The sequence below is a fragment of the Podarcis bocagei genome, assembly GCF_964188305.1.
Source record: "Podarcis bocagei genome assembly, chromosome: 1".
In the NCBI taxonomy this organism is placed as follows: Eukaryota; Metazoa; Chordata; class Lepidosauria; order Squamata; family Lacertidae; genus Podarcis; species Podarcis bocagei.
Window position 1 is genome coordinate 53,238,692 of NC_138125.1, and position 22,158 is coordinate 53,260,849.

The window sequence follows — 22,158 nt, forward strand, 5'->3', positions numbered from 1 at the left end:
AACCTTCTGATCAGCAAACCCAAGAGGCTCAGTGGTTTAGACCACAGCACCACCCGCTCCCATACAATCATCCCTGCAACCAATGTATGTGTTATGACTGAAATTCTTAAACCATCAGCTTGATTTATAAAGATAATAGTTCTGAGGCACTTGAACATTAAGCCTAACACAATCCCATGCCTATGTAATTGGGAGTCTCACTGAACCCAAAAGGACTTACAGGCACAGCACTGGGCTGCACAAGTACTTACATCAGACACTCTCCGTGTATGAAGGGGAAACAAAGGCTTATTGGTAGCATAAAAGTAAATAAAATACACAAATACCAAGCTGCAACAAGACAAAGATTTAAAATCTTCCCATTTATTGTAATATTAGCTTTCAAAGTCAAGAACCTACTTGTTGGCTTGACAACCACTAAAAAAAAATCTGAAGAGGGGGTTAATTGTTCTTATGCTGCTGTTTTAGTGTTTTAACTGCAATTTGTATCGCATTGTTGAGGACCTTGGGAAACTATTGAGGGCCAAATGGCAGCACAGAATGTAAGAAAGAGATTAACAATAGTTCACTAGCTGCATGACAGAGGTTTTTGCTCAGAAAGCTCATGCTTGCTATATATCTCTCTCTCAGATATTATTTGCCCCTTATCCATGGTTAGCCAATATATTAAACATTATATATTATGACCGAAGTGGCAATATGGTGCAGTGATTAGAGTGCCACACTAGAACCATCCACTATCTCACAAATCTAGACATTGTTGTAGGAATAAAATAAGAGACAGGTCCCATTGAAAAGAATTACCCTAACCTACCAAAAGTTCCAAGAAGACACAGGAGTATCTTAAGGCCATTTCCCCTATGCATTCTTTGGAGGATCATGCCCCTTTTCCACCCAAAGCATGCACAGGGCTCACTTTGCACAGGTTCAAATTTCATGTCAATTACAAAAGCTCCCTAGAATCGTGGCCTCTCAGACTCATGGGGCTGCTTAGCCTCTGAATAGGTGAGCTATAAAAATATATGAAGATGACCTTCTCTGAGGATATGGAGAATACATTTCCTCCATTGCCACCAATTAACCACATATTCACCCAAATATTAATTAGGCAGCAGAGCTTCCAAACAGGTCAGAGCTCTCACACATCTCGAATTAGAAATTTACCACTGCAGGGAAAGACTCGATATAGTTTGGCCCGGGTCGTATTAACTTGGGAGCAAGACCATCACATTTACTTGGAAGAAAGCATGCTTCGGATCGCAGCCCCGCACATCTATCACTAAATGATGAAGACGGGGTAATTAGCAGAAGGGAGATAATTTCAGGCTTAGCAGTTCTGCAGAAGGACCAACAAGCAAAGGAACTTTTACTACTGCTAGCAAATAACTCTTACTACAGCTCGAGTTATTATTACTTCTGATTTCACACATGCGGCGGCCAAAAGGCGAGCCGAGCGCTCTAGGGCGCTAAAATAACTCGAGGAAACGGAAGGCGCCCCTTTGGGAGCTTTAAAAATTATTACGGTGGCGGTGACGGGCCGTGTATTTCAGGGAGAGGAGGATGCCTCCGGAGGGGGAAAGGGCTGTTCTTTTCCCAGCCTTCTCACTTTCCCAGCTCCCCGTTCAGACCGCGCGCCCCGAAGGCTGCTGCCCCACATCCCAGGTGCTGTGCCGTCGGCCACCTGCTGCCGTTGCCTCCGCCAAGCAATAAAGCGGGACAAAGGGGAGGCGCCGGGCGGGCAACGCACCTGCCGCCAGTAGCAGCTCGTCGTCCCCTTGCCCAGATTCATGCAGTTTCCCCACACAACTCATATTCCCCCAAAAGAGGGACCCGCTGACGGCGGGCACCGTCTTCACGACGCACCTGCAAGGCGCAGCCAAGGCAGCCTCTCCTGGCAAGGGAGCGCCGAGCACCTGCCCGCGCCGAGCTGCTCGCGAGGGGTCTCTCCCTGAAGGGATGCCTCCTCAACCCTCTGCGCCTGGGAGGTAATGCGCGCCCGCTTCTCCACCACGCAAGATGCGCGCAGCCTGAGCGAGCCGTGCTCGCGCCCTCCTCGCCTCGCTCTCCAGTCCAACCCTTCCTTCCAACTCTCCTCCTCCAAGCCGGCACCTGCTCCTCCGAGCCGCTCCTCGCTCGACTCACTCGCCTTCCCACCACCCCGGTTCTTTCGCTCGGCGCTCGATTGGTTCGTTTCTCTCCATCGCAGGGTCAGGAGCTGCGCAGGCGCGAAGCAACTGTGGGGCGGGGGGAGAAATAAAAGAGCAGAGAGTCGGGAGACGGAGGAGGCGTGTCTCCAAAAAACCAAAGTCCGACCCGGAAGCGCGCGCGCATGCGTGCTTGGTCAGGCGTACTCTGAGCTGGTTCGTGGGTCGCCGGCTGCTGCGGGGAAAGGCGGGGAGTGGGGGGCAGCTGTGCTGCGGGGGCACGCGCGCACGCACGCAGGCGCGCACCCGTCTCTGGATCCGCCATGGCAGGATCCGCGCAGGGGCCGCTCGGGAGGTTGCGGCACCTGTGCGGCCGCTACCAGGACTACGTGAAGCGACACCCGGCGGCCACAGCTCAGCTGGAGAGCACCGTGCGCGGCCTCTCTTACCTGTTGCCAGGTAGGCGGGGGGCGAGCCGGGGAGACCGAAGCCGGGGGGGGGGCGTTGAGGAATCCCAGCACCCTTTCTCCAACGCAGAGTCGCCGCGGGGAAAGGTTTGCCATTGACCTCCCCCCCCGGCAGAAGATGGTGTGGGCGCGGCTTCAGAGCTGCGCGGCCGGCAGAAGTCCGGCAGGTGAAGTTTTCCCCAGCAGCTGTTAGAGGAGCGGGAGTTGTGCCAGGTCGGAAGGTGGCAGCCCCAAGCGAGAGAGGAAATAAATGACTGGGGTGTGTGTGTGTCCCTTCTCCAAATCCTCCAGACCTTTGGACTCGGATTTGGAGGGAGATCTGCTCGAATGAATCCCTTTATTTTGCATCTTGTTAAGAGTACTGTACCCTAATTTTTAAAATTGTGTTCTTCAGGCAGCCCTCTGCCACTTACCGTTTGGGTGACCTGCCGGTTTCAGTGCCTGCTGCCGGTTTCAATCACCGGTTTGATAACCTCCTGTTTGAAAGCGCCCAGGTCACACTCGATACATCAAGATAGCTCTGATCTCTCACCCTTGTTGGTGACTTCTGTTGCAACCTTGAGTAATTGCAGGGCAGTTACTTTCCAATCCGTAAGAGCTCTGCTAGATCAAGCCCAGAGTCCATCTGGTCCATTATTTTGTTTCCAGTGGTGACCAGGCAAATTCATTCCCTGGAAGGAAGCCCTTCACGCCCACTCCTTCTCCCCCCCCCCCTTTTGTGTCCTGCCTTTTCTGTTGCAAGCTTGCAGGCAGGAGTTGTCTTGCATGTTATTTATCTCTTTTGGTCAAAGAGTACAGTGAAAGTGCTTTAAATCAATAACTGATCAGCCAGTGGCTTATCACCACATCCTGGGAAAGTAAATTTCATTAGTTAATAGTGTATCGTGTGGAAAAACTACTCTCCTTTGCCCTGAATTTACTACCAATCAGTTTCACTGCCTGGCCTCTACCTCCTTGCATTATGAGATGGGGTGGGGAAGTATCTACTCTCTGTGTACTATTTATCATTTGATAAGCTTTAGTTGCCTTTTTTCTAGAATAAAAACTTCAAATACTTTGGCTTATACTTGAAGGGAAGGTATTCCAACACTTTAATATTTTTGGTTGCCCCTCTGCCATGCCCTTCTTAAGTCTGGATACAAAGAACAGTGTTCCTGAAGTGAAAGCACTATTTGTTTGTATAAAGTTGTTATAATACCTTAACATTTTCTGTTAAACCTATTAACCCCAAACAAAAACAAAAAATCTTAATTTTTCACTTATGTTGACATTGTAGCAAAATCCCAAGGTACCTTTGTTAGGTAGACATAGGCAGCTTAGATCCCATATTGCCTCAGTGTCTATCACTTTATAACTATTTGTGCTGCATTTCCTTTGCCATTTTGTTTTCTGTTGTGGACAAATCATTTTGGAGTTTTTCATGGTCTGTTTGACTTTTCACTACACTTGAATAATTTGCTATCATCTGCAAACTTGGCTGCCTCATTGGATAATATATAAATAAGTTAAAGTTCCCAATACTTATCCCAGTTCAGATGCTTGGAGAGCCTCACTATTGTTTCTGTTGTGATAACTGTTGTTCATACCATCTGCTTCCCATTCTTGCACCATTTCCCACTCCACAAGTGGACCAGTCCTCTGGTTCCCTACTTCCACATTTTATCAGTTAGGGGGGTGATGGAACCAAATGATAACCATCACCTGACTATAAGTTGCAGTATACCTGGTCAAGAGAACATCTGAAACAAAAATAAAATAATTTGCTCATTGTTTATCAGAAAAAAACAGTATTTTTAACCTAATTATGACTATATTGTTTAAATCATAATTTACAGTGGCCCCAGTGTCTGTCAAATATAAAGGCAAATCTGGGATTACGTTCCTACAATGCTATGGCAAAAAGACTCAGATTGGAGAATTGTCAGCTGTCATTTACCTATAGGACGTGTCTCCTCTTGTTGATGAAACTGGAGTGCAACTCTGTATTGGTTAAGAAGATGCAGAGTAGATTGTGGGAAATTTTAACCTCCAGGCTGATTGAGCAACAGGGTAGCATATTTGTATAAGAATTGCATAAAGCCTTTCCCTCAGAATACCTGTTTGGACTGTTTTCAAAAGAGTGTGGAATATTGGCTCATGTCTTCCTTATGCTTATTTTCCAGGTCGGTTTTCTGACTCTCATGAACTGTCTGAGCTGGGTAAGTAGAGCTGGAGATTGGCTGTGGGGTCCCAGACCTATGCTATGTTTTGCAAATAATGCCATGCTTTGTCGGGAGAAGATGACCTGAAGGAGGCCTTTTCTTAAGGAGAAAGATTTAATGCATAGCCAAGATTTCTCAGTGGTTGCTGAAAGTTTTGGTGCAGAGTAAATGAGCTTGGACTGGAAAAAACCCTTTTTCTTATGAAGGCCAATTGACCCAAAGGGAAATGATAATAATGTGGGCAGGGAGGCACACACACAGTTATGAGGCAGAGGGTGTTCACTGTAGCCACCCCAGGGTTTAAAATTCATTGCTCCATTAGACTGCCACACTATAGACCTTTCAGAATGAACTGAAGGCTCACTTTTTTAACTTGAGGGTTTTAAAAATTATCATACCGTTCTTGCTGTTGGTTTTGATGGCATTTTAGTAATGCTCGGTGGACATTTATTAGTTACTAGTTTCCCAGTAATTCATCCTTATTTTGTTGTAATTTTGTGTTTTAATGTAAGCCATCTTGAAAGAGTTAGTTAATAGTTTTTCTAGACTGCCCTTCATCCAGAAGGATTTCAGGACAGTATACAATATAGTAGAACCTCTAAACTAAAAAAAAAAGGAGGTGGTCCTTTAAGTATTTTGGTCTTAAGTCATCTAGGGCCTTACAGGCTAACATTACAAATTGGGTGTGGTACCAGAGGCAGCCAGCATAGTTCCTGAAGGCTAGGTATAATATGATCTCACCTTGCTGTAATGTTCAATAATCCAGTGGTGGCATTCTGCACACGCTGCAATTTTCAGGCCATTTTCAATGGGATCCCCAAGTAGAGTGCATTACAACAATTTGTTCTTGAGTTCACTGTGCCCAAGCTATCCTAATTCAGGAAGGGGGACACTTGGTGACTCATCCAGAACTCTGGGGCTCAAGCAGCTGGAACAAGGAGTACTCACAAACTACCAATCATCTCTGTGACTTCATCTAGAAGAGGTTTTCTCTGCAACTCCCAGACACAATAACTGCCTACCAACAGTGCTTTCATCTTGTTGGGTTTCAGTTCACTCTCAAGTCAGTGTATAAATACATTAAATAAATAAATAAATAAATGGTAATGGTGAATGTTTTCTGATGCCCTAGGCAACTGCCAGCAAATGGCTAGTTTCACTCCATTAAGTTGATGTTCAGATCCTGTATGTCTAAGTCATTTATATCTAATTAAAAACAACAAGCAAATTACTGTCTGTTTTCTATCTGATTTGCTTCTGCTCATTCTTTCTTGCAACAGCCATCCTACTTCAATAAGGCCAGAATATTTGCCAGGTGCTAGCAGCCTAGTTCAAAGGTATTCTGAAGACTGTAAGCAAACATCCATTCTGAAATAGCATGTATGGTGATAAAGATATACCATCTGATAGCATCATGCCAAGGGCAAGAATGAACGGATCTGTTTACCACATACACCCATTGCACCAGATTATGGAAGAGGGCCAAGGTGCTTGGCTACCTATGTGCAACTGAGAAAGTTGCATAATTGTGAAGACCTGCCCAGAGATGGCAATGCTCACTTTACCTTCATGTTGCCTCTCCTTCAAAAAAAAGGTTGTTTGATTAAATCAGTGTCCTCTTCTAATCAGTGGCTTTTTGTTTTCCTGGTTATAAGCAGTAATTCTTCCTGTGCCTTTTCTACCTTTTCCTTTCTCAGTTTATTCTGCCTCCAATTTGCTGGTGCTGTTGAATGACTGGATCCTTCGGAAAGAGCTGCAGCCCCCTCTTTCTGTGGTAAGAATTTTTTCTATGCAAGAGAAGAGGCAGGTGGGGTACAATCCCTGTCTCCCATGCCAAGGACTAGAATGTCGCTCCTGGATTTTATCCTGTTGGCAATAGATTCTGAAGCTGCTGCTTTCTGGTTGAATCTTGGGCACCTGCCAGCCCTTGTCTGCTTGCGCCACAACATTCTGGAAGGTTGATGAAAGTTACAGTGGCCTCCAGGAATACTGCTGGCTTATACTGTGAGTGACACCAGTTTCTTGAGCTGTTCAAAATCCAACTCTTTCTTTACCTGGTGTGCACCACATGAACTCTGGCCTCTATGTAATTCCCTTTGAGGATTGGGGTGGGGATGCAGGCGAAGGAGCCCAATTGATCTTTCACAGAAATCAGTATATTCTTTAGGATCTTCTTCCATTTCAGTTGTGGTGGTAGAACAGAAAGCATCAGGCCCTGCTGAGTTTAAAGGAAAGTTTGAGGACATGGGGTAGCATTGAAGGTTTGGAGACAAAGGGAGCAGGTTGTTCAGCCATCAGGGGACTGACAAAATAAATGATGATGATAATCATTAATAATTTTATTATTTATACCCCTGTGATTATAAGAATTTGTGTAGCTCAGTTGTGCAGTCCTGAGCATTTTGACTCACCAAGCAGTCCCACTCAGTATTGTGGGATGGATTTTTTTTCCAGTCCTTCATTTTTCTGTGGAAAGCTTTCTATTTTCATAAACTCATTATTAATGATTAGATGGATGTCAATTACAAATATAGTATAAGGCAAACTTGGCAGTTTCAATGTGTTTTGTTTACTAAACACAAGTAGAATAAACACACTAAATTAGATCGCTCTCTAGGGCATGAGAAAATTTTCCAGTGCCAACTATTTTTTATGCAAATTACATTAATTTGTATATGTTTTTCCCATCTTGAAATTTTCTGAAAAACCCACATCACAGGTTCTGCTGTGTTCAAGAGAGCTTACTCCCTAGTCTTCCTTAAGATTGCAGCCTGCAATGTAGGCAGTTTGCAGAAAGGCATTATTAACACTGAATGCAGAACTCTTCTCCCAACATAAATGGCTCTTACTGTTCCACTTCTTATGGTCATGAGAAAGAGGTTGCTGATTAAAGATCCAGCTAATTCAGCCTTTGCCAAGCTGAGGCTCTCCAGATGTTTTGGACCAGATGTTTTGCACCAGCCCTAGTCAGCACATGACATGCCCCAGATTGGTGAAGGCTGATTTGATCCAATGTTGTAAAACAGTGACTTCCCAGCAGAGATCTGTAAGCAGGGAATGAGAAAGGTAGCCATCCTCTGTTACTTACCCCCACCATGTGTCCCAAGAGACTTTTTGCTAACTTATTTGTCAGGAAAGCTTGAGTTCGGCTAACCTCTCTACCTGCAGGCAAACACAACTGTGGCACACAGATTTTTGTTGTTGTGTGATTGATAAGCCTGTGCGAGGGTATTTAAAGCTGGTAGGGCCACTGGAATCCAGCTGGTTCCCTTACTTTCCTTTGTATGAGGGACTCTTGATCCATTCCTCCTCTTGGCCCCCCCAGAGTCACCTTGCTACAGCTTTGGCTATGCCTTGAAGCTGGTCGCATCATGTTGTCTCTCACTTGCCTCTTGCTTTGCAGGCACTTCCCCAGCAGAAACTGTTGACATGGCTGAGTGTCATCGAATGCGTGGAGGTCTTTGCCGAGATGGGGGCTGCCAAGGTGTGGGGTGAGACTGGCCGGTGGGCCATCATTGTCCTCATCCAGCTGGCCAAGTGAGTGTTCAATGGAGAGGAACTATTGCACCTTGTGAATCCCAAGGGTGAAAATGTGAATCCTTTGGTGGGAGGTGGGGGAAAGAGACCCTTGTTGGAACCTTGATTGTTAGGGTTAATGTGCCACAATAAAGTGGTACCTCTGGTTATGAACGCTTCAGGTTACGAGCTCCGCTAACCCAGAAGTAGCTGCTCCTGGTTGTGAACTTTGCCCCAGAATGTAAACAGAAATCATGCACCTTTGGCACATGGGCAGCGGGGAGACCCCATAAGCGAAAGCGCGCCTCAGGATAAGAATGGACCTCTGGAACGAATTAAGTTCGTAACCAGAGGTACCACTGTACTCTAGGTTGGGCACTTCCTGCATGACACTGAGAGCACTGTTCTAGTTTTACAATGTTCCCTAGTTGCAGTGTTCCATCATGGGACTGGATTGGGTCATTGTACTCAGATAGCACCTTGTTCCAACTGGGCCTGCCCAAGGAGCTGTATGCCTTTGGGATTCCTTCAGTTACAGTTCCCCAGCTGCATCCCTCACTTGATTGCTGTCTTAACTCTTCCTTCTCCTCCAGTGATTGTAGCTGGAACTTCTGGTAACAGCAGCAACCTGACGGGAACCTCACTGTACACATATCACTGAACAGGGTTGCAAATGCAAGGTTGCATGAATGGTCCTGTGATGGCAAATCGGAGAGCTGTATCTTTCTACCGCCTTGGCAGTGAAGCGTCTAGTGTGCGCCTGGCATTTATAGCCCTTGATTTGCTTTAACCCACAGGGCCATCTTGCGCCTCCTGCTCTTGCTGTGGTACAAAACTGGCATCCAGACATCTCCTCCTATTGTGCCTCTAGACAGAAGGCAGTCATTGCAGCAGAAAGGTGAGTCAGGTGCATGGTGGATTGCAACCACTTTGGCTTTAGTCAGGAAGGAAGTTCCAAATGCCGGCCAACTGATTGACTAGGTGTCAGAGCTGCTTCAAGATCCTAGCTCACAGAGGATCACGCTAGCCAGCGGTCATTAAGTAAAAGTCTTTATTGAGTTACAGTTTCCATTCTCAAGCTGCTGCGTGCAACTCTACGTCTAATGGCTAGATCGGCGAAGCTCCGTCTGAGTCTCCGCCCCTTGTGCACCAACTTAATATCCTAGCCCTGCTCCACCTTTTCCGCCTGACTGCTCTCCTCTGGGTCCCTCTGCCCCCCGGGGTCTCTTCCTTCCTGGATTCTTCTGACGCCGACCCCCCGGAACTCCCTGTCTCCTTGCGCCGGGCTTTAGGACCTGGCTCCCTTTCCTGGCTGCCTACTGCGTCACTTTCCTGTGCATTTGAACTTGGCGCGCGCGCCCAACCTTCCACTTTCCGTCTGACCGTTTCTTCGCTCCCCGATGGAGGTGTGGCCACTCCTGACTCGTGCCCTCCCCCCTGTTGCGAGCTGCCAGCGCTTGATCTCTGGCGCTCTTCCTCTTCCCTGCTCTCTGGCTGTGACGCTGGTCCCGATTTCCAACTGCTCTCCTCGGAGTCCCCTCTGGCTCTATCTTCCTGGGGTGTCCCCCTAGGCTCCCCCCTTGCCCTGACCACTGGTGCTCCTTTCTGTGAATCTTCTGATTCACTGGAAAGACTCGGAGATCTCGGGTCGTCGTCATCACTCATCTTTTCTTCTGCCTCCTCCCCCTCGCTCTCTGTTTCCTCCCTTGCCCTTGCCTCTGCTCCTGAACCCCTGACACTAGGTTTGAGAAAAGGAAGGCTTTGTGTAACCTGAGCAGCAGAAAATCTTTGTCATTTCACCACATGTTCATCTCGGTTTTTGCAGACTCTTTCGCAGACTGTTGAACTCCCTATGGCCCTTTAGCTGTTGCTGGACTCACATCAGCCCCAGCCAGCATAGCCCATTGGTCAGGGATGATGAGAGATTATAGCCCCAAAACATCTAGAGGGCATCTCATTGGCTATCCCTGTTTTTAGGCTTTAGCTTGTGGCATGATGTGCCTGGGACTTGCAGTCTTCCTCCCTGTTAGAAAATTAGAAGAGCATTTTCTGGTGCCCTGTCCAGGCTTTTCTTTAGTGGCAGCAGTCTGCAGAGGGTCACATTTCTCCTCAGACTTAATGTATCCTCATGCCTGTGAGTCTGCTGTTCTGTTTCAATGAATGTGCTAACCTAAACAGATCATGAACTGGAGTGGAGGAGGGCTTTTCCCCTGCCCCTTACTGTGGTCTTATTTACCTGTCTCCTGACAGATATGGAGGTAAACTCAATAGGGAAGGAGCAGATATATGTGGGGAAGCGCTGTAGCCGTGTTGTGAGATCTCTCGATAGCAGTGAGTATCTTTCTCGTTTGTCTCCCATGTTATACCTACGGTAGAACTAGGTTTCTGCATGTGTTGCCAGGTCGCAAATGTAAAGTGTGCACATGTATACATGCACTCAGACACACAAGGGCATCTCCATAAACGGCAGCAGTTTTCGACATACCAGTACAAAAAGGGTTTAGATAGTTTAAATTATTTTATTTTAAATTGTATTGTTTTAACAGATTGATAGCTGGCTGCCCTGGGGTCTTTGGGAGGAAGGTTAGGATAGAAATTAAATAAGTTGTTGCACAAGTACAGAGAATGCAGACATTCTGCTGATGGCTGAAGGCAGCCCTGTTTAGGGAAGCTTTTAATGTTTAACAGACCATTGTATTTTAATATTTTGTTGGAAGCTGCCCAGAGTGGCTGGGGAAACCCAGCCAGATGGGCAGGGTATAAATAATAAATTGTTGTTGTTGTTGTTACTCATCCAAAGTATGATACCCATGAAAAGCTGAGTCTTTTTCTTTCTTCCTTTTTAATTTTAGCCCCATCCCTGCACTCCAGACATTGGGGAGCACCTCAGCAAAGGGAGGAGAAGCAGAACCGAAGAGCAATGGAGACAGACCAGCTGCCAACCCCTTTGAGCACCCAGGAAACAGTTGCTGAGTCCATCTACATTACCCGCCCGTTGCTCCACTGTATCCTCCCTGCAGTGTATCCTGTACGCCACCAGAGAGAGCTGCAGCCCCAGTGTGGAGCATCATGGCCCTTAATGCTGAGCGGGTCTTGACTCCTGGGCAAACTCTTGGAGGCTTTGCTTCAGTCAGTGGGCCTGAAGATCTGCCCCAATTAACGCCCCCTTGTTATTCTGAACCTGCTTTAATTTTTGCTGCTGTAGCCCCCATGGGCTCATGAGACGGCTGGGAAGTCTTTCTGCTTCTGTAGTTTTTTGCCTGTTGTCTGTTCAGTTCCTTAACTCTTGCACATAGTGGTGAGCGTAGGCTTATGGGGACAGAGATCTTGGAGACCCTGGCTCCTTTCAGCAGTCTTGGATATCTCAAGGTCAGTTGGGATAAAAGCATTTCATCATCCTGGATCCATTTTCTTTCACCTTGAATTTTTTGTAAAATGTTGATTACCTGGTTGTTTTTACTCCACTAGTGGTGTGCCTCTCTGCAGCTTCAGGGGGAGAAGCAGCCCCGCTGTGAGGAGCTGGCAGGAAAAGGAGGGCTTTATCTTTCATGGCAGAGGCTGCCGGGTTGTCCTCCTGTCCCGTTTGTTTGTTTAATTTTATTTATACCCCACCCTCCCCGGCCAAGACCAGGCTCAGGGCGGCTAACATCAAGTATAAAAACAATCGATTAAAATACAACTTAAAATGCAGCCTCATTTCAGTGGAAGCCCAGATCAAAAACTGTTTGTGGGGAGAAAACGTCAAATCTTCACCAAGGTCAACTATCCAGACTGGTCCTATGTGGGCCAGAAAAAATCAAAAAGCCAGGGAAGTCCCCAATTAGGGGTTCCATCACAGAAGGAAAAGGAAAGAGGGGGAGGGGATCAGGCTGATTCCAAGCCAAAGGCCAGGCGGAACAACTCTTACAGGTCTTACAGGTCCTGCTCTCTGAGAGATGGTACAGTGGTGCCTCGCAAGACGAAATTAATTCGTTCCGCAAGTTTTTTCTTCTTGCGAGTTTTTCGTCTTGCGAAGCACGGTTTCCCATAGGAATGCATTGAAAATCAATTAATGCGTTCCTAGGGAAACCGCCTTCAGACCAGGTCCGGGGACAGTCTGTCCCCCGACCTCTTCTGAAGGCTGGGGGGGGGGACAAGGGCTTCTGAAGGCTGGGGGGGGCTGGGGGGGGGGAACAAGGGCTTCGCTGCCGACCCCCAGCATTTTAAATTCTCCCCGGGACACGGGGAGATTTTAAAATGCTGGGGGTCAGCAGCGAACGCTTCGCTGATCCCGAGACGGCAGGCAGATCTGCACCGCCATCCAGAGCGGGGCGGGACTTACCGCCCCGCTCGGGATGCCGGCGCAGATCTGCCTGCTGTCCCGGCACGGCAGACAGCTCTGCGCCGCCATCCCGAGCGGGGCGGGACTTCTCTGCTGTCCCGGGGAGATTTTAAAATGCTGGGGGTCGGCAGCGAACGCTTCGCTCCCGACCCCCAGCATTTTAAAATCTCCCCGGGACAGCAGAAACTTCTCTGCTGTCCCGGGGAGATTTTAAAATGCTGGGGGTCGGCAGCGAACGCTTCGCTCCCGCCCGCCAGCATTTTAAGATCGCCCGGGGCAGCGGAGAAGTCTCCGCTGTCCCAGGAAGGCAGGCGGGGGGGGGAGCAAAGACTTTTGCCCCCCGCCGGCCTTCAGAAGAGGTCCAGGACCTCTTCTGAAGGCCGGCTGTGGGCGAAAGTCTTTGCTCCCGACCGCCAGCAATTTAAAACAGGTCCCCGGAGATTTCCCTATGGGCTTTCGTCTTGCGAAGCAAGCCCATAGGGAAATTCGTCTTGCGAAGCGCCTCCGAAACAGAAAACCCTTTCGTCTTGCGGGTTTTCCGTCTTGCGAGGCATTCGTCTTGCGGGGTACCACTGTACCAGGCTTCCTTTGAACCAGGGTGCACCTCTGGAACTCATTTTCAACAGCAGGACTCAACTTTGGAACATAAAAATGGGAAGGAGAGAGTGAGAAACAAAGGGAGGGAGTGTGTGTTTGTCAAATTCCTCACCACTTAGATTAGGAGGAATATCATTCAGGTCAACAAGTACTACTCTCAGGCAGGCTTGAGGCCTAGTTGTGATCCTGTTTTTTTAAAAAATGATTAGGAGAATCATTAAAAAAAAAGATTGGGAGAATAGCTTGGCACTCCACACACACACACACCCAGCCCCTCGTGATTTCTCTGCTTTCCCTTCTGCAGTTTGAGTTTACTGAGTGACATGAAAGATCTCAACAAGCGTGAGCGTGTGGAGCTGAGGCGTCGGACTCTCCTGCTGCTGTACTACCTGCTGAGATCTCCTTTCTATGATCGATACTCTGAGTAAGGCTGCCTGGCTGGCTTCTTTTCAACCATATTAAAATCCCCACCCCCATAAGGAGACCTCTGGATTTCTAAAAGAGAAACCCGTGGCTTGTGAGCATTTAGCACCCAAATGGGTTTTGTCTGTAAGCTCCATTCCAAGAGTCCCATTCCCATTGGGAAGGAAGCCATTCTCATGGGCTCATCTGAGGTGTTTTTTCTCTTTCTCTCTCTCTCTCTGTGTTCCTTCAGGGGCAGGATCCTCTTTCTGCTGCGCCTGCTGGCAGATTACGTCCCTGGAGTTGGCTTAGTCACTCGTAAGTAGCTGACTGTTGTGATTGGTCTTTTTAATGGAAGCTGATAAAGGTTAAGGAGACCGTAGGGGAGAATCCTCCATTGGTTTTGGGATAACCAGTTCAAGGGGCTTTCTACTCAGCATGTGCTTAGATGAGGGGTATTCAAGGATAGCAGCAGGGCTAGAAGATCTCCACATTTGAAAAGTTGGCAGTAGGATCTGTGAAGCTGAAATGTCTCTTCAAAGACTTTAAGTGTGGCTACTGAAAATGCTTTGCTGCCGTTGTCTGCTATTGTCACATACGTATCTCCACAGCCTAAAAATATGCTGGTGCACATTTGAATAAAATGTATCTTCTCTTTTAGTAGGATACATCAATCTTCCATATATCTGGTGATTGTTTCCTTCCCTGTTTATATCTAATATTTCATTAAAATCTCCTCCTAGTATTAGTACAGTGGTGGTGGTGGGGCAGTCAGGGAACCATCAGAGCAGCATGTGACGGGAGGAAGACGAGATTGTTCCTTCAGTGTAAGCAATTCTGCTTGTCTGATCAAAGCATCTCAGTGCTACATTGAATGCTGCTCACTGTTTTGATACTTGCTTTTTAAAAAATGTACATGTTTTGGATGAAGGCATGGCTTACAAATTGTCTGAATAAATAGCAACTTTTAGGAGTTGACAATGACGATTCTGTGCAGAATCCAGACTGTTGAGCAACACAGGAATAGCAGTTATTATTACTGGTCGGTTTTCCTTCTCCAAAACATCTTTTCTGTCAAGACAAAGGGGGTCTATGCAAGGGACCCCTTCCTGAGATATATTTCATATCAGTCCTTCCTTTAGATATATGAATATTAGATCTCTCTTCTTGCCCCATGACTAGCCCTCCACATCCTTTCTTTCATATGCCCCACCTGTGATTTCAGAACTCAGGATGTTGGCTGGGAAGGGGCAGTTGTGGAAGCAAATGTTGGCAAGTTAATTTCTCACATGTTGCTTTAAGGTCTTCCATTTCATTTTCACATTTTTCTCCCTTCTTCATTTCAGGGCCACTGATGGACTACTTGCCAGCCTGGCAGAAAATTTATTTCTACAACTGGGGTTGATTTGGCCTCAGCTCAGGTTATTGCAGCCAGAGGGCGCTCAGGCTAAAAACAGAAGCTTGTGGCGGTAGGATTACTTTATACAGTGGGAGGCAACCTTGAGACTTTAAAGAACAGCAGCAGCAGCAACACAACATGTGTCTTTCTATGGCTTATGCTAATGATTACCGAGAGAAGAGTAAGGGCTCTTCTGACATCTTTTTTTTAAAATGTATCTCCCTGTGAACTAAGAATGCTACAAAGAGTAGGTCTTAAGGTTCCTATGCTACTCCTCTCTCCATTCTGATATATGGTTTTGGATCTCATGGGGCTTATGGAGGGGGACCCTTTTTTTTTGGTATGTATTTTCTATGGCTATGAATGAATAAAGCCGGGAGTCGGCAGTGCTTTTGGGCTAATTTGGTCTGTTTTCTTGAATATTGGGGATGTGCCTCGCAGGAGGAGTAAGGTCTCTTGCTTTCTGGCCAGCTGGGATGGAAGGCAGAGAGTTTTGCAGATGCCAGTGCTTTGTTTCTGAGGTGAGACAAAAATTAGCATTCAAACCAGCCTGGAAATGTTTCCCCTTGCACACATGCACACCATTCTCAGATGCAACGGGTGGGATTGGATCATTGGAATTAACCCTGTGAGGATATGTGCTCCAAACCATTTTCTTAATGTTATTATCTGGCACATAATCCAGAGTCATCACTGAAAGGCTGCTTCCAGACTCACAATAAGCTATTGCTGCTCTTTGCACAAACCCATTACCCTTTTCTGGCTATACAGCCAGGCTTATTCCCCACCCCACCTCGTCTTTCACAGTAAAAACATATGCAGTTTGGTGCTGTCGTTGGCAGGGAACTGAGCACCCCTTGGGCCAGCTCAGGCAGCAAGCCAGGAATGCTCTTGGGTATGCTTTTTTCCTTGGCTTATTTCCAGTGGTCCATATGCTGCTCGGCTGGAGCCCGGTCTGCCAGGGGCTGTGGCTGCTGGTCTTCTCTGCCAGCCTGCTTAATTTCCTGCCCTGCCCTTGAGGATATGCAGTTCCACAGCTTGCAGACTGCCTGGATAACAGCTAGTGTGTGCTGCAGGGCTTCGCTGAACAAACTGCCGGTTGCGGAGGTGCTGGCAAGCAGGGCCAAAGGCCTCGGCAAATTGGTTGGTGTCTGCAGAACTGAGTTCCCAGCAAATGAAACATAAAGGCCTGAGCCGATGCCTGGGTCAAATAAATCAGAATGGTTGCCCTATGCAAGGCATCCAAGAAGTAAGTAATCGAGTGCTTCATCAACTCTCTCCACCCATAAAGCAGCAGATGGAGCACAAAGTGCTTGTGCTGCCTACCTCCTCGGTTACTTACTGGCACGGTCTGTTTTTCCTTCTTGCTAAGGCTGCATTTACTGATAGGCCACTTCCCAGCATCTTCAGTCTGTTTCTGCAGTGGTAGGCTGAATACTTGGAAGGGCTTGCCACGAATCAGGGCCCACCAGGTTCAGAAGGCAGTATGGAGAGTGCTCAGCTTGTAGATTTCTTTTTCCAAAGCTAGCAATAGCCTCCTTGCAACAGACAGGTGGGGGAAACTGCCCGCCATTTTCTGCTGTGTAGTACAATTTCCCTGCAAAACGAAAACCAAACCCATAGGAAATAAATGTTCTCAATCCCAGGGAAAGGATCTATGTACTAGAACAATTTGTTTAGTAGAGGAGGACTATCAGTCATTTCAGCAAGCTTGCTGATAAAGGAAAATCTGTCCTGTTTTCAGATGGCACACAAACTTCTTAAGTTTGTTGGAAGTTGGGGTTTTGTCCCCATCTTCCTACCTTCTCCCTGTAATTGGTAGGTGCTGTCACCTCCTTATGGAGGGTCCTTGGAGGGATTTATGAGTGAAACGATAGACTACTGCAGTCACTACTGGCAAGAGGCCTTTGTTTAATTTCCCCTTCTTTCCTATTCCACAGTTTTGTAGCAGTGACCAGTAGCTAGACTGATTGGAAGCCCATTTTCACTAGCTCACTAGTCTTCAAAATAAAGCATAAATAAAAACTAAAGTGAGAGAGATGGAGAATTTGAATTTAAAGAAAGGGTAGGTGAGAGAGAAAAGTTACAGTCGGGTTTCTAGTCTCCATCTGATGAAGACTGGCCCTATAAGTTGAACCACATGGTTCAGGGCAGTTTAAAACAGGACCAAACATACACTGTATGCCTGTTGTGACACCTTAATGCAAGCAACTGACAGATCCCCCTTCTCTGTGAAAGCTGGAGAGAGTGGGATTATCCTATTATGTCCCTGAAGGCTTCATGCACCAACTTCTCTGATTCTCAAGAGAATAAATTTGTCCCCTGCGAGCCACAAGCTCAGTGTACCAAGGACATAGTGTTCAGCAGGCAGATAGTCACACATCTATTATACAGAACAGCACCTTTGATAGCCCCCTCATATGTGCTAGAATTTATACCAGTGGTTTATTAATACACTTTGGAATTTGTTTTTTGTTAGGTTAAAAAAAAATGGTGCAAGGTGGGGGGGAGTGCAGTATGCCTCAGTCTCCCCTCACTGTCAAACTCACACAGCTGCCTAACTCACTAGTTCAGGCATAGGCAAACTCGGCCCTCCGGATGTTTTGAGACTACAGTTCCCATCACCACTGACTGCTGGTCCTGTTAGCTATGGGTGATGGGAGTTGTAGTCCCAAAACATCTGGAGGGCCAAGTTTGCCTATGCGTGCACTAGTTACTTTGATGCTGTGTTACTGAAGCCTGGCTGGTGCATAAGCTGGGGCTCTCCTCTTGTTCCTAGAGAATGTGACTTCATGGGAAGAAAGTGGGCATAGGATCAGCTATGCCTGATGAGAAAGTACATCATGTGGGATGAAACTTGTTTCTCTGAAATGGGGCTCAGCTAGAAGAGTTGTAGAAGCATGCAGCTTTGTCCGAGAGGACACTTTTTCCGAAGGGGCTGCACAAGTTGCATTCTTAGGCTGGCCCCCATTGGGCAGGCCCATTACCTAGGAGTCGGAATGCTGTGTGTTCTTTACCCTTTGTGATGGCATTGTAGGCACTGGGAGCTGTCTCAAGTTCCATTGCTGAAAGCCAATAAGGGTAGGAACCCATTTGACTGGCCGGATGGGATTCCTGCTTCTGTTGCTTCTCCTCACAGAGAGAGGGCTGTCCATGCCAAGTCTTCAAAGGTAAAACACTGCTTGGTGGTCCTGCACTCTCCATTAGGGGAAAATAAATAACTGTACAACGAATTGTATACCTGACTCTTGCCACCCAGATGTGGCAAGGAATGAGGGTGAAGAAAAGTGGCCACTTGCCTGCCTTTCTTTAGGAATCAGGTACACTTTATTAAGGAATCACGGCAGCAGGTTAAATCAGAGATATCCATTAAGTCTCAGTGCATGACCCCTTCTCAAAGGAAACGCGTGCCAAATATAAAACAACAGCTAGCAGTAGGATTATATTCCAAAGGCTCAACATCTGGGTAGATCAACCCATCTCACATGCCCTAATTCCTATTGAAATTGTCAGCAGGCACATTTTAGGGATATTTTGCTCCTGCTGGCACTAAGAAAAGAAAATCACAATATGTGGGTTATGCTCATTCTTCTTCAGGGTTTGTTGGGGGACTAAACAAAGGAAGGGGGGCCTCAAAGAGTATCATTAGACAGAATTTTACCACGGTTAAAAGTCGTAACCACCAAACAGCACTGGGCTGAATCAGAGCATGATTTTCATGTTGCATTTTAGTGTAATGGCCACCACTGTTTTGGTATAGTGAACCACTTTAAAGATGTACTCCTATGTATCAAGTCAAATTTCTTTGGAGAATTTAGATTTTAATGTAAACCCCTTGATTATGATAAATGCTTGAAATCACTGCATTGCTTGATGTCCTGAAGAAAGACGCAGAAGTGGGGGGGGGGGCGGCAGAAATGGGGCCACAGGCGATACAAAAATAAGATCTTCAATAAATACTGCAGTTATCCACCATCTTTCGGGTCTGTACATGCTTTTCAAACAAGACATTATAAATGGAAAGTGATGTAATAAACAGATAAAACTAATTAGTTAATAAGGTTTTAAATAGCTGCATTTTCAAAATGTGATTTGATTACATCTATAATTTCTTCTTGGATATGTTATGGTTTGGAGGAAAGTTTTTTAACTACGGAGGGTTTATTATAGGCACTTGCACTTGTTTTAATTGCACATTTGGGCTAGTGCTCTGTGCTTTGTTTTATAAATTATTATTTGGCTGGGAAGGTGTTTTGAAATAACCACGTGGGCAACTCCCTCCGCACTAATAGTCCATAAGATCAGGGCTTTAGGCAGCAACCATCGCAGTTCCTGACCTTGTCCTCTTCTGCAGCAGGCTCAGTCCGTCTGTCCCAGAGGAATTCTCTGCACCCCTGGAGCTCCAGCAGCAGCACTTTGGCCTGGTGGATGGCATGTATTCCTTCCAGTTCCTACTACGCAACAGCATAGGGCAAGGAGAGCCAATGTTGATGGACTCCAGATGTTGATGGACTACAGTTCCCACCATCCCTGACCCCTGCCTATGCTCACTGGGGCTGATGGGAGTTGTAGTCCTTACCTCTGGGCAAAGGGATCGTCAATATATAGGCACAAGTTGGGAAAAAAAAGTCCCTTCCACGTTATTAGAAGAGAAACCTTCCCCAATTTTTGGTCCCCAGATGTCATTGGACTACAGCCCAGTTATTCCTGGCCAGCAAAAGTAATCATAGGGGATTGGTGGGAGTCGTAATCCAACATCTTGGGGATCTGTTGGTAGGGAAAGCTGCAGCAGAGGCATTGCTGACCAGTGCAAGATGGCCTGAGCATTTCAAACCTATCTGGCATCACTGTTCCAGCTACCAAGTTTCTGAACTTAACTCAAAGGGCTGGTTTTGACCTATAAAGCCTTATGCAGCTGAAGGACTGCTTCTCCCCAACATGAACCAACCTGGATCATGTGTGTGGTTTGGGGTTGTCCTCTGTGTGCCCTCTCCAAGGAAAGTGGGGTGGGTGGCAACACAAGAATGGTCATTTTCAGTGATGGCTCCCTGATTATGGAAAGCTCTGCCTAGTACTGCCACTGGCTACTTTTAGGAACCAGGCAAAAACATTGCCATTCAGCCAGGCCTTTAACTTGGAGAGTTTTAGATACTGTTTCCTCCTTTAGTGCATGGGATATGAACCTACCTAGACCTTGCGATTATAATCTGAAGCCCTTCTTCGTGTGCCTCCTCCACGAGAAGTCTGGAGGGCGGCAACATGAGAAGGGGCCTTTTCTGCAGTGGCTCCCTATTTGTGGAATGCTCATTATACAGGGAGGCTCATTATACACCTTTAGGCACCAAGCAAAAATGTTACTCTTCAACCAGGCCTTTGGCTGATTAAATGTGTTTGTGGGAGGGCTTTTTATTGCTTCATTTCTTTTTATTATGTATTTTTATCTTGTATTTTTATGCTATGAACCTCCTTGAGATCTACAGATGAAGGGTGGTATACAAATTTAATAAATAAAATTTCGAGTTGACTTTTTGTAAAAGAGAGAGCAACTAATAAGTAGTATTATCGTTATCATTATTATTAATCATCGCCCACAACAAAACCCAGCTGTATCAGAACACAGATCACTTGAGTTTTCTTCCATGACCAGCTGCACCATCTATTTTCTGGATTCAAGAGAAAGAAAGAAAAGGCTCCCCTCTATCAATTTCAGCCCCTCATTTGAGTCTGTATGGAATGGAAGCAACTTGAATGTGGTTCTGTAGGGAGAGGTGGGCGGAAGTGGATAAGGCAAGACTCTTGATTGACTTTTGACACAACGCCTCTGAATGCCACCACTGTTGCTTATTAAGCCAAGAAGTCTAAACTCACTAGCAAACATGACAACCATGTGCCTTAAGCACCCTAGAATGCCCTGTTGGTTCAAATAAGTCAATCCTTAGAGCACCGGTGGGCAACCTGGTGCCCTTGAAATGTTGTCAGACCATAGCACCTATCATCCCTTACCACTGGCCATGCTGGCTGGGGCTTATGGGAGCTGGAGTCCAACAACATTGGAGGAACCCAATGTGCCGCTCTTATCACTGCAAGCGTTTTGGTGTGCCAGTTGAACCACCCTCCCTCTCCTCAGCTTGCATGAGGTTCTTACGATCCAATTTCAGGGTGCATGTGGGGGAGGAGAGGGAAAAGCCCTATTGTGCAGGCAGAAGTCTTTGCATAGAGCTTCTTCTGGCAGCGCTCAGTAGGTGAATCCCTTCTCCAGTTTCCCCAACCCTGCCTTCTAGTTAACTGCCCCGAGGATCCCATAATATGCCCCTCTTAGGGCCATGTGAGCCTTCGCTTCCACATCCTCCTATGTGATTTTTTCTCTTCCTGCCCTGCCATTGCCACACACTTCTCTTACTAGCTCCTGTCTTCACAGATTATGGCATTAAACCAAAGATGCCCAACTTCCGGAGACGGATACAGCGGAAGGAATCGGAAAAGCTGCAAAAAGCACACAAAAGCAAGCGGGATGAGCCAAATTTTGAGGAGTATTATTACGACGACCTCCTTTGAGTCTCTTAGGGAAATGCAAATAGAGGTGCCACCTCTGAAGTGTGCTTGCACCAACTAATTGATCTGTCACAGGCAGCAAAAGCCCCTCAAACCCAAATCACCTAGTAATGTAAGAAGCGAGATCTTCCCCTTCCTTTGCTCTTTCACACTTGCATGCCTCTTCCCCATCCCCACAGTTCTGTCTGCTCTATGCATCCATCCTACAGGCATGGCACTTGGCACTCAGCAGGGCAGTTGCAAAGTCTTGGCTCACATCTCATGTTTTAACTCTTATGGGTGTTGAGCAAAGCTTGAAAAATTTGATGCGGGCCAGAGATGGGTGGGGGTGTTTTTTGCTGCAGAGGCTGGGACTGAGTTGGCCACAGCTTTCTGTTGCCGTTGTCTTCTCTCCCTCGCCACCCCTGTCATGACTCTTCTTATTATGGGTCCAATATTTCTTCCCCTCGTGCCAATTCTTCTATTCTTTGCTCCCGCTGCACAATAAAATTCCAGATTCTATGGAAGCTGACTACTATGAGTTGAATTGTATAATGTAAATATATATACAGTTCCATAT

At 46.7% G+C, this 22,158-nt stretch overlaps 3 protein-coding genes across 6 annotated transcripts in view; 2 read left to right on the forward strand and 1 right to left on the reverse strand.

The window, feature by feature from the left end:
- LARGE2 (LARGE xylosyl- and glucuronyltransferase 2) overlaps positions 1-2,088 on the reverse strand; it is a 46,171-nt gene extending 44,083 nt beyond the window's left edge. For 3 of the 4 annotated variants that reach the window (XM_081164583.1, XM_081164580.1, XM_081164577.1), the window contains exon 1: positions 1,864-2,088. The gene's annotated coding sequence lies outside the window, so the exon portion shown is untranslated. The remainder of the gene's footprint in view (positions 1-1,863) is intronic. The other variant, XM_081164584.1, reaches the window with a different exon arrangement.
- Positions 2,089-2,381: 293 nt separating this feature from the next.
- PEX16 (peroxisomal biogenesis factor 16) lies at positions 2,382-15,448 on the forward strand. Its single transcript, XM_081166949.1, has 11 exons — positions 2,382-2,603; positions 4,774-4,809; positions 6,510-6,586; positions 8,216-8,349; positions 9,126-9,226; positions 10,579-10,659; positions 11,181-11,333; positions 11,625-11,697; positions 13,551-13,670; positions 13,902-13,966; positions 14,995-15,448. The coding sequence occupies exons 1-11, from the start codon at positions 2,468-2,470 to the stop codon at positions 15,051-15,053; spliced, it is 1,035 nt and encodes a 344-aa protein (XP_081023075.1). The 5' UTR covers positions 2,382-2,467; the 3' UTR covers positions 15,054-15,448.
- Positions 15,449-18,028: 2,580 nt separating this feature from the next.
- On the forward strand, positions 18,029-22,110 carry FREY1 (Frey regulator of sperm-oocyte fusion 1). The gene is made up of 3 exons (XM_081167058.1): positions 18,029-18,217; positions 19,405-19,478; positions 21,466-22,110. The coding sequence occupies exons 1-3, from the start codon at positions 18,153-18,155 to the stop codon at positions 21,600-21,602; spliced, it is 276 nt and encodes a 91-aa protein (XP_081023184.1). The 5' UTR covers positions 18,029-18,152; the 3' UTR covers positions 21,603-22,110.
- Positions 22,111-22,158: the final 48 nt, after the last annotated feature.